The sequence below is a fragment of the Nanorana parkeri genome, unplaced genomic scaffold (assembly GCF_000935625.1).
Source record: "Nanorana parkeri isolate BGI_ZX_2015 unplaced genomic scaffold, ASM93562v1 scaffold677, whole genome shotgun sequence".
NCBI lineage: Eukaryota > Metazoa > Chordata > Amphibia > Anura > Dicroglossidae > Nanorana > Nanorana parkeri.
The window spans coordinates 266,626-279,192 of NW_017306945.1; the positions used below are offsets into that span (position 1 = coordinate 266,626).

A 12,567-nucleotide genomic window follows, 5' to 3' on the forward strand; every position below is an offset into this window, starting at 1 on the left:
GGGGGGAGTGCAATATTTTATATGTGCAGGGGAAGTTGTTTTTTTTCATGTGTACGGGGGTGAGAGTATTATTTTATATATATGTATGTGCAGGGGTAGTTTTAAAAAAAATGTGTACTGAGCTACATTTATGAGTGTATTGGGAACCTGTATCTTTAGCTGCAATTAGGAATTTCTGAGTCAGGAACTTGCGTTTTCCTGCAGCAGGAATGCCTAATCTGGTGTTTACAAGTGGCAGCTGTCACCTATTCAAGTTAATGATCAGATGACAGCAGCTGCTTGTAAATACCTGTACACCGCATGTAAAGATGTGTGATATGATTACATTTGGTTAGGAATCAGTCACTCTCCCTGGACGCATCAATTGTGCATCCAGGGAGAGTGTTTTCCAACTACATGTAATCATATCACATACAATTACATGCGGTGTGCAGGCGTTTACAAGCAGCGGCTATCACCTGATCATTACCTTAAATAGGTGACAGCTGCCACTTGTAAAACACCAGATTAGGCATTCCTGCTGCAGAAAAACGCAAGTTCCTGAGGCAGGATTCCCGAATTGCACCTAACTTACAGATATGAATAGGGCCTTATTGTGTGTGTATTGGTGTCCGCAGTACCGGACCGGATATAATTACATTTTATTTTGATGTACGAAATTTGGCAAGCCGACCTGAAAAAAACAAAATTGTCGAGTGCCCCCCCCCTCCGAGTCCAATGAGGTACAGCTTTCTCCAACTGCTTTTTTGGCGTATTTTTAATTGTTTCATGCAGTTTGAGATCAATTTGGGTCAACTTCTCTGAAGAAAATGTTACGTACAGATATCTCCACTAAACTGGTATCAACTTACTATGGCCACTAGATCTTCCAGATTTGATAAACGTAAACAAAAATGGCAGGCACTTATCCTTGACCTTAATGTTTGGAGTGATTTTGAAAATAAATATACGACTTCTGTGATAGCCTCCAGAGATAGAATATTGCAAATACCAGGTCTATTATACCCAGTACCTTCTGTATACTTTGGGTCTCCCTCCCAATCCCCGGTGCGTCAAGTGTTGTGGTCAAAGAGCAGATTCTTTTCTCACTCCTTTTGACCCTGCCCACATATTCATACCTCTTTTCTGGAGACTGGATTGGGTTTCCCCAATATATGCAACCCCACTTTTTGCTTATTGGGTCTTTTTGTTGAGCCGACATTGGACTCTCGTGCTCAGACCCTCGTTAGTTTACTCTTGTTTTATGCCAGGAAGGCCATCCTTCAGGTGTGGGGCAGCCCTAGGGCTCCTTCTCTGAGTTGCTGGAAATGTTTGGTGGATCAATCCTTGCCTCTTTATAAGCTTACCTATGAACAGAGGGGTAATCCGCAGCGCTTTGATCGTATTTGGGGCCCATGGTTATCCTCTATTGATACGACAGTTGATCCTTCCCGATTTAATTTTGTAATTTTAGTATAATATTCTGGAGTTCTTGTGTTCCTGCAGAGTCTATTGAGTATGCTGTAAGCTGATGCGAAACCTTTTATTTATGTAATGAGACTAACTTCATTTTTTTTTTTTCTTTGTTGTTTTTCGCTTGTAAGGATATTACTGGGTATGTTGACCTAGTTTTCCCTTTCTTTTGTATCCTTGTTTTGTACAAATTTTGATAAAATAAAAAGCATCTTTCAAAAAAAAACCTTTAGTAACAAAGTGACACAGAAAGCAGAGGTGCTCAAAGTAAGCAATTGCGTCTAACAACTGTGACAGCAGGCAAAAATCAAAACTGCTGGCATATTCCCTTAAAATCTGTTATCTTCACTTATATTTTCTCATATTAACTGTTACTGGCCAGATGAGGCAACTTTCATCACAAGTTTATGGGCATCCTAATTTTTTAACAGGCATTCTTGTCAAATGCTGTGTATGCTATTTGCAATTTGAATGGCAAAACACAGCATTTGAAAAGATAAGGCTGCATTTGACTTTCTGTGCCCACAGTTGAAATACACCTAAATTGGACATGCTATGGCCAAAGAGATGCAGTGCAATGCAAAGTGGATCAAAATGCAGCCACTGACTGGCCATGTGTACTACTCAATTAAATTTATTATGATTTTGCTGTTCTACATTTCTATGCACCTTCCAAAAGTACATCAAATGTAAGTACACAATGTCCATCAACATACCAATCTATCTGTTAAATTACAGAGTAAACACTTCAAAACCACAAGCATCAGGGTAGAGTGAATGAAGCTTCTACCATCACTGTTAGAAAATACAGACTTTTCAGTGTACAAATCTGAAAATATTTATGTAAATTAATCACCTTTTTAAAGGCATGGGTTTTATGTAAAGCATTACACAATCAACCATTTTAGCTAGAAAGCAAAGGCTTGGCTTTGCTCGCAAAAACATTTATAAGGCCATGGAGTCTAAAACAAGGATTTCATGAGCTATAACAAAAGTCTACAGTTATTATTGTAAGTTCTAATACCTCAACAAAGACAGACAGATTTTACATTGCATAAAAATGAATAGGAAGGTGCACCCTATTGTTTATTGGTAGCAGCCATTTCAGGCTAGAACAAGACTAAGGAGGAAAAGTTTGTAGTGTAATACAAAGGGGGATTACTGGACAGAAAAAAATGACTGTATAGCAGGACCGCTCTCGTAGCAAAATCACAATTTTTATATTAAACCTCAATTGTATCCTCCATTTGTATGGGTTAGTCAAAATAAAAAAGGAGCAATATAAAGCTTTACTGCCGCTTTAAAAAAAAAAAAAAAGAATTTCTTTGTAGTACTCCACTGTAGCCCAAAACTTCCCTTCTGTGACATAACGCTAAATATAAATAAAAGGACAGTTGAGCTCTGTGTGAGAACAATGGTCTGGATCTCCAGCAGTCTGACATGTCCCCTGCACCATCAGATGTCTGCTGTTACCTTTATTACCCAGAAAAGCATCTTCTGTGCCCTGGTTTCACTTTGTTACTGGGGCATGAATTCTTCTGACTTCACAGCTAAGCCCTGTGATTTTTCCATACCAGTTTCCAATGAGCCCCCATTGACCAGTAAAAACCTTTTTATTGGAAGGGTGATGGCAGGTTAGTGGAGCTTAGCCATCAAGTCAGGTAAAGTGAGGCCCAAATAAAGTAAATCTTAATCTGGGAGGGGTACAGAAGAAGCTTTTCTGACTAATACATGTAATAGAAGGCATCTTGCGATGTCTGCTCTTAGGCTGGCCATACACTTCTCTATTTCTTTTCATTCAACCTGCGGGCTGAAATGAAAAAAACAGAGCGGATTCCTCCATCAACACTACAAGTGTGTCAATCGAGAAATCCCACTGTTTGCATTGCTGCCGGCTCTGGTCGTATGAAGATTTCCGACCAGCTCCTTCGATCAGCTGATCGAGGGATGCCAGCCAAAAGGGTGCCGGCAGCGGTCCACACTGTGCGAATTTTGCAGTGTATGGGCACCCCAAGGCAGAATGTTTAATGATGAAACTAAGGCAGTTCTTTAGCAGAAACATAACATTGTATATTTATTTCTGAAAACATTTTGTGAGTCTCTCATATTCATTTAACATAAGACACTGGAAGGGGAATTCAAAAAGAGCGTTGTTGAGACACACAAGAAAAGTGTCTCAGGGCTACAAGAATAGTGTTCTTAGTTGTGCCAAAATTCAAACTGCACAGCATTCATGAATTTGGCGCAAACCTATGAAACAGGCGCTGGCTTGAGAAAAACTTTGGGACAGATATATGCACACTGATAAAGTACATAAATGTGTCCAACCTCTGTTCAAAGTGTCACATATGTGTCCGAGACAGATTCAATTTTGCTCCTCAGTTTCCTGCTCAAGGAATGTGGCACCTGAGGCACACTTGGACAGACCTACACAATATGAACCTGCGACAGACTAGTTGCACTATAAAAGACTTCGCCTTACTTTGTATCACTTTTCTTATTTCCAAACTGTGTTTACTTATTGAACATGTCACAAGCATAGCGCCAGAATGATATATGGCACAAATAAGAACTACTAGAAATTGGTGCAGGAGTGGGTAGATGTCCGAAAAATGGTGCAGCCTGTTGTTGAATTTAGTGCAGACATTTCTTAGGCTGCATTAACTCCAGAATTCTGGTGCAAACGCAATATTGAATTTCCCTGTGGGTGTTTAAAAAAGATAAATGGAACTTTACCTTGATAAGCAGTGCCACACCAGATGCAGTAGAAATGTTTATCTCTTAAGTAACTTGTCAGAATTTGCAGCTTATCAGGGGTCTAGGCAGAGTAAATAACAAATCAGACAAAAAGAAACTTTACTGAGCCACACAATATTGTACAGAGCTAAAAACACGAAATGAGGGCTTCATTATCAAAAGGGATCGTTAGTAACCCATCAATAAATCAATCAGATTTGAATTTGCAGTGCAACAAAATGACAGTTTGAGAATAAAAAATGGAATACGATTGCTTTGCAGTTATTTTTTTAAATAACGGTCCATTATCCCCAATCAGGTTGTGGTAATGTGCAGTAAGCTATGTGTGTGTTGGTGTGTGGTGCTGCTATGCATTGTGAATGGCACCCCCACCGCTGACAAAAATGTATGTATGCTGCAACACACAGCAGCGCAGAGCAACCAATTGTGTTGGTTACATTGTGCTGTGGAAAAATGTGACCAAACCTTTTTTTGTGCATTGAGGTGCGTTGCAGCCTATTCATTCATAGTGTGAATACAAAGCATGGCGTAGATATTTACAATTTGTTGCGCATTTGTTTAAACTGTAGCTGTTCAAAAATAAAGAACACAATGGCAGAAAACAAAAATGTTTGGTTACAAAACATAACATAAGAAAACTGGAGCATTATGTGCATATCAAATGATAATTCTATGATCTGCACATAAGCAATAATCAAAATGCATTGTAACAATATTCAATATTGGGCTGCAACTAACCATTATTTTCATAAATAGATTAGTTGGCCGATTATTTTTGCAATAATTCAATTATTCGGATGAAATAAAAAAAATAAATACCATCAATAATTTAAAGTAAAATACACAAATGCAGCGTTACAAACAAAGTTTACTTCAGAATAAAACTGTATGCACATTTTTTGAAATCGCACTGCACTGGAACGCAGGGCATTGCAGTACCGCACGTTCCAGTGCAGGCGATCACACTGCAGACAGGAGGTGCATTTGGGATGCCATTGAAATGAATGGAGGAGCAGCATAGTGACGGTGGATTCAACTAATCGATAATGAGAATAATTGACGATTCATTTTCGATTAGTTGTTTGAGCCCTAATTCAATAATAACAACATGCTGTTATCGCTCTTGCCCACAGAGCAGGACCTTGTTCACAGTAGATTACACTGGAACAAGGAGTATATGTTTAATATATGGGAGTAAAGTATAAGCTAATGAAATATAGTTCTGAAGTATGCTATAGAAATATAGTCTGCAATCAGAGATGCTAAATCGACTAATCAACAGGAAAGCAACAATACTGTTATACAGAAACTTACACTCAGCTCCTCATGCTCAACTTCATCCTCATCCTCATCCGTTTCCACATCATCTTCTTTTGGATCTGTTGCAGGCCAATACCAAGGCTCCCGGGGACAGCTTACGCCCTGTAGAAAAATAGGGTTTGTGTATTTACCATAAAATATGTTTCTTGGAATTCATTACAGACACACAGAAGATTCAGCTATTCAAGATAATTAGGTTATACTGCCTCTTACAAGAGGTTTTGGGGGAAAAAAGCCAATGGCCAGCCAAGTATAATCCCTCCCACCACTCCCAACATGCTTCAGGTTTGTATTTGTGTTACAGTCCAAGACTTTAACAAGAGGGTTACTGAAAGGAAACCCATCCTGGAGCTGAGGCAGGAGACTTCCCACAACCCATCCATATTATAGCTCAGGGCGACAGGCATGAGCTTTAAGGATTCTATTATTAAGGGATCAACTGTCATAGTAAAGAGATCCCTTCTAATGCTCTTAGTCTAGTCAGCTAGTGTCTGACTAAGGCTATAGCCAGAAAGGCTGCGCTGCAGGGCCTGCCAGTGAGAACAGAGCTCTAGAAAAGATCTCCAATCACCTGTCTATGGGATACCTAAAGACAGGTGCATCCTCAAAAGGGATGGTTATCATTTTGTTAAGCAGGGGTACTGCCAGATCCACAAAGGGGGCAGTCCACCTTTTAATAAAGCCCTCCTAAATAGGGTCCAAGACTATCTGTCATTTGGGAGAGACAAAGAACTTGTCACGTTTCTTCCAGGAAGACTGCAAACAGCAGGTGCACCAGAAAGGTTTTGACAGACTTAGAAGCCCTAAAGAAAACTAGACTGGTTGCCAATTAAATTTGCCATTTTTGCCCATAAAATCCTACATGACTGCAGTGAAATCCTGCCGGGATAGGACAAAGGAAGGGCCACAACTGACACAAATTTTTTTTTTTACAAAAAATAGCTAGCAAAAAGGTTGGACTTTTCACCACAGAGCAGAGAAAAGAAGTCTATATTCTTAAAACATAATAAAACTAAGGATGTTGGTAGTAGGAGCGTTATTCTGGGCTGGCCCAAATGTTTATGTTTGCTAGTGTCCAATTCTCCTGAAGGCAGCAGTATAACAATAATATCTGAATCCCTGGGTCCATCAAAAAGTTAAAAAAATTAAACCGACAAAAAAAAAAAAATAGGAGAGAAAGAAATAAATTAGGGCTAATTAGGGTAAAAAAGGTTTAATAAGAATGCATTGTATTAAAAATATATATTTTGTATACATACTGATAAAAAGTCACATTGTTGATCTACATAATGAAACAATACATCGATTCATCGTTTTTACTCAATTAGGTTTGCAGACAATCTGCAAGTGCAATTTTACACTGGAGTGGCTGCATACAGCTAGTAGTAGCGCAGGGGTAGGGGTACCAGCAGGGAGAGGAGAGCTGGATGTAAGAGATGTGTCCTAAAAAGTTTTTAGGACATATCTTTTATGTTTAAAATCTTCAAGTGATTCAAGTAAATGGAAAGTCACTTTCCATGCTTGATTAAAAAAAAACACCTTTATTTTAGTGCATTACTTGCAGTCACATGACTGCAAACCCTCTGTTCTGTGTACCTTGCTTTGCAAACAGTGAGCGGTAACTTTCAGAGGGTTTGATGCAAGGCAGGGAGGAGGCAGCCCAAACCTTTGTATGTCGGAGGATGTGATATGCCATAATAACGGCTATGAATAAATCGGTGAAGTGCTGGCAACAATTTGACATTTTCAAATTTGAAGCTCAGCGAAATAGTGTTGTCAGCAGTACATTGGAACCGATTTGTTGAACTGGGAACTGCCAGGATTACCAGGTATTTGCAAAATAATGGCAAATAATCAGGAACCTGAACATAATTTGAATGTCCATTAATTGTTTTGGATAGATAGGGGAGCCCTCCGAACACCTCACAGCAGTCCAGGCCTACATAAAAGATGGTGCTCGCAGTGATAACCACGGATGGCACCGTGCAGACACAAAACAGAGGGAAAAAAATCACCAGCACTCAGCGATATAATTCAATGTGTCCATTTAATTGAACAAAAAAGTCACAGTAACAAAAGCCAACGTTTCGAGACCGCACAGGTCTCGAAACGTTGTTTTGGACTATTTGCACTTGGCTGGAGTTAAAATTCAAGATATCTAATGGTTCCTATAGGCTTTTCTGTCAGGAAGAGTTTTATGCAGGAAACAAAGATTACGTCTATTCTTTAGCTTACCTTCTGCTCATCTAGATGCAGGCATGCTCTCTGGCTTTTCCTAAGATCACCTTCTACTTTGTGCTCTTCCTTTTTATTTCTTAATCTTGACCTGACATAAAAAGTATTCTTTATTATCAAATGAAAAGAACGGTTTCTGTAGTTGTAAAAGCATTTTCTTGCTAAATTGATTGGGGAACACAGCAAACATTGGGGCTACATGCACCTTCTATAGAGAATGTGGAAACCAGAAAATAACAATCCCTTTATGAGCTTTAGGCTTGATATGAACACACGACTTTCACTTCATGGCAGAGTAATAATAGCATTCAAATCTTAAAGCGACACTAAACTCAGGAGTTAAATCTTAAAAATGCATTCAAGTACCTTAACTATTAGCAATACTGGACCTGGATTTGTGCATCCCTCAAGTGTAGATCCTCAAATTATCTCTGCATTTGTTCGGACACTGTCCTTCCTTCTGAACGGTGGCAAGGTTTGTTCCCCCATGGTCCCTGTGTCTATTATAAAGTACTGACCGCTCCAAGTTCACTCCTGTGATACTAAATTAAACCAGAGATTGTAGTATAATTTGTATTGAGCTTGTAGTCCATCATGGGAGTTTAGAGTGGTGGCTACTTTACAATACACACAGGGACCATGGGGAACAAACCTAGCCACCGTCCAGAAAGAAGGACAGTATCAGCTAAAATTCAGAGATAATATTAAGATCTACAGCTGAGTGATGCACAAATAAGATACATTTTTGTTAATAGTTAAAAGGTACTTGAATGCATTTCTAAGATTTACTGTAACCCCGGAGTTTGGTGTCACTTTAAAAGCACCAGGTAACACTATGACCATGAAGACCGTACAAAATAATAATAGGCCGCATAAGGAATACAAGACGTCTGAGAGTCCTAGAAATGTGGGGCCCCACTAAAGAACTCAACCAGAATAAAAAAAAAACGACTTCAGTTATTTACACAACATACCTCTGATACTGATCCACAATTGTCAACAAATGGTTAAAGATATAGAAATCAAGGAAATATGGCAAAACCCTCCCCAAATACACCATTCACTGACATCTAGTTTGTAGAATCTGGACATGTTTTGGACAGGTGAACAATTAGCAACTTTGCACACCTAAGCTACAGAGTGTCAGTATCAGAAAGCCCCGGAAGTATCAACACACACACACACACACACACACACACAATAGAAAGCCCATTATGAAGCATGTTGGATGCTAGGAGGAACAGATGAATGTTTCTAGATAACAAAAAGGTAAAATACTATATTGGCCACAAGTTTATCAGCATTGTGATGCAGTTCACACTAAGAGAATACCCTTTGAGAAGGTTGTGTCTTAGCACAAAAAAAGCTCCTGAATTGTATCCTGTGGTCACCAGGGACACAAGAATTAATATCCCCTTGGAAAGTTTTCCCTTTATTTCTGTTTTGGTCACAACTAACAATTTGGGATTTTCTTTCACTTTTACTCTTGGTGATAAGTCACCAGGAGAAATATGGTAAATCACCCTAACTGGAACGCGAACTGCAGTAAAAACTTGACAAGTGTTCTAATCCCTCTCCAATCTATCAAAAAGTTCAAGAACAACTAAGTTTGGGTACCTGAAGGATTGGTGAACAGTCTTTAGGCAACAGTAAAGCAGGGTGGGGGTTCTGTACAAGTTAGGGGCTGCATTTCCACAAACAGAGATGGTGATGTGATCAAAATTAACAGTCCCTACACGTCGGAGACCATCAGGGAGGTATTTGAGCGGTCTAAAACTTAATTCTACAGCATAATAATGACCCCAAACACAAGGCCAAAAACAAACTATCTACAGCAGAATCAATGACCGATAAAGCAGCCCCCAAAGAGACCTTGCCTAAAACAGTGTCATTCTCTTAAAGAGGCTAGGAACAACTTAACATGTGAGGATTTTCAGAAAATACACACACATGCACAACAGAATTGTTGCTGTTTAAAGACAATGGGTGGTGACACCAAATACTAATTATAGGGGTTTTTTCTGCACTTTCTAGAATGTTTATTGCCTAATAAAAACTATAATTTATTTTTTTAACTGTTGCTCTGTAATGTTAAAAAGCAAACACATACACACAATATTTGTTTTAAAAATAAACATTACATGACAAAGGATTCTCACAGCACTATGGGTTAGCTAAACAGGTAGCAATGCAAACACAGCCTGCCTTGAGGTGGGATATGTCTGAGTGAAATCCCAGACAAAAGATTTAAGAGGCTAAACAGACACTACTGCAGAAGCCGTCTGCCTTGAAATGGGATCGTGTCTGATGGAAACCTAAGACAGACTGAAGAAACTGGAAAATTAATGTAAATGAGGACAATATTTACAAAAAAACTACACAATTACTTTAAGAAAAACACAGTTTGCATGTTTTCTGTGCATAAGCTATACTCATAGCCTTACTGACCACTTTAGAAAAATAAGCTCATCTTCTAAAAAAACTTGCTTCCTATAACATTCTAATATATTGTCTTCTTAGCCTACACATAAACCTTTGCAGATACATTTTATGATGATGGATGGACCTATGAGATAAGCCTTAACAAAATGGCTTGGCTGTTGATTTTGTTCAGCAGCAGGTTAAAAAGCCACATCATTGCAGTAAAACACCAGGGAGTCATTATGTTATTACTTTAGTATTTTCTACAAGGGTATTGTGCAACAATTCTATCCATTCTCTTTGGTGCCAGGAAGAGAGTGAATGCAGTGAAACCAGAGACCACTCCCACTCTATTGACTTAGATCCAGCTATTCACCTTGAGTTTTCCGGGTTGTTCAGATACACACAGTTTACTACAGACAGCCACAGCTGGTCAAAGTCATGGTGCTGGAAAAACTGTATATGTCATCCAGACGTTTGTGTTTTATCAGGTAGACAAGTTGGCTCCCTGCAAACTGGCCGTTTAGCAGTAGATGGGAAATCAATAGCTAAACACCCCTCTTACACCTGAATAATAAAGTGTGGTAGTAAGCTAGATAGACCAATTTAGTCTATGCTCTGGACAGGCCGGAACTGATCAAACAGAACATAAACAGCCATAGAGGCTAAATATTTGTGTTGCAGTATTGTATTGAATAACCTCTGTGGGGATGGACTTTGATTGTTTTCTATTTGTTCTGCAGACAAATTAAAGAAGGTAAGAAGCCCTAAAATGCAACCTGACACACAGACTGGCTCTTTACAAATGCTCCATTTGACACTGATCCCTATAATTGGTGGATGAATGAAAATGGCAAAAAATGGATCTCAGTCTGCCTGACAGATGGTCCCTGTTGAAATTAAGCTACCTTGTGCTAAAAGTGGTCATGCAAGACAGCACTTTGAGATTGCCTGCAGTTGTCGACCTGCATGTATTTCAAGGGACAATATACTGTTTGTGGGGTATGTAAGCCTGCTGTATATATACAGTCGAGAAACACAGTGAGCACTGTGATACTCCTGACAGCAGTTTGCATTGTCCTGCAGTACGAATACTTTCTGAAGAACCACTTAGTTACTGTATGTAGGTTTTGAGAGTGGTGGAAATTGCTGACTTTGCAGTATGGAGGACATGATAAAGGTACAACAAGCAAGTACTGCTCAGCAACAGGCTCATTAGCAGAACCTGTCCCAAGAGCAACAAGCCAATGCCAACCAGCCTTGAAGCCTGCCAGGAGCTTGCTGGCTGCCCACCTGGACAGGAAAAGGGGAGTGTCAGGGTGCAGCTCTGGCCCAGGCAGCAGAGGAGGACTGAAAGACTCTAAATCGGGTGGTACAAATGGTCATGCTGTTGCAATAAGCGTAAGCCACTACTTGCAAAATCCTTCAAAATACACAAATCCATGAGATAGAGGCAATCAGGGAGTGGCCTTATCCTGTTACAAGAAACAAGTCAGAACCTGCTTGGGTTTCATCCAGAACTTTGCTACAGTAGCACCACCATTAATTGACCTGACTTTGTAGACAACTGGTGCTGGTAGTCCTGGATTTCAACAAATGTTCCAGATTATTGCCTCAAGTGTAGGCAAGAAACAACAACTTTACATTTCTCTTTTTGAAACAGAAATAAACAGCACATCCACTTGTAACTGTCAAGCTCAGCTTGATTTACCAAGTTCCTTTAGCTGTGGGCTTAACCAACTGTTACTGGCAGCTATAAAACTACCACTTTGACACACAAGGCTGAATATCATTCCTACTCAATGAATATTACATTAAAGAGGAATAACAGTCTGCATTTGAAATATGTCAAAGGACTTTATTTCCATCAGGAGCTGAGAAATGTATTTTAAAGTATGAAGTGTTGCCTTGTCTTACTGAAACTGAGCTTTAGTTAAAAACTTAATTTGTTATAAAAGGACATAACTAGCTCTAATGAAGTGTGTCCTATGTCCTGCTGGGGCCTGTAGAAATCCTCCCTTCGGTGATGCTGGTGAACTCAAAGCACTGATGCGAGCCAACTGCTTCTGCTGTTAGCAAAAGAAATGGGCGCAATCGCCCACTCACATTACGCTTTTTAATCTGTGAAAAGCAGTTAAAAAAAGACAAACTTTTTTTGTTTGTTTTACTTCTCTTTTTGATAACAGGAGAATATTTACTGATCAGCAGTTGGGACACTCCTGTAGAGCTGCAACAGTTAATCGATTAAGTCGGCTATCGATTGCTTAGCCTGTTCGGGGCTCCGTCACACGCTGCTCCCGACATGTCCACCGCACAGTCCGCCGCATAAGCCACGCCCACCGAACAGGCTGAAGCCGCGCATGCCGCTGGTCTCCTCCTAGC

General features: G+C 39.6%; 1 protein-coding gene across 2 annotated transcripts in view; it reads right to left on the reverse strand.

The window, feature by feature from the left end:
- GPATCH11 (G-patch domain containing 11) overlaps positions 1 to 12,567 on the reverse strand; it is a 50,413-nt gene that overhangs the window by 2,859 nt on the left and 34,987 nt on the right. For both annotated transcript variants that reach the window (XM_018563575.1, XM_018563574.1), the window contains 3 exons: positions 7,765 to 7,855; positions 5,524 to 5,631; positions 4,189 to 4,270 (listed from right to left, as the gene is read on the reverse strand). In XM_018563575.1, coding sequence (XP_018419077.1) covers positions 4,189 to 4,270; positions 5,524 to 5,631; positions 7,765 to 7,855 — 281 coding nt within the window. The remainder of the gene's footprint in view (positions 1 to 4,188; positions 4,271 to 5,523; positions 5,632 to 7,764; positions 7,856 to 12,567) is intronic.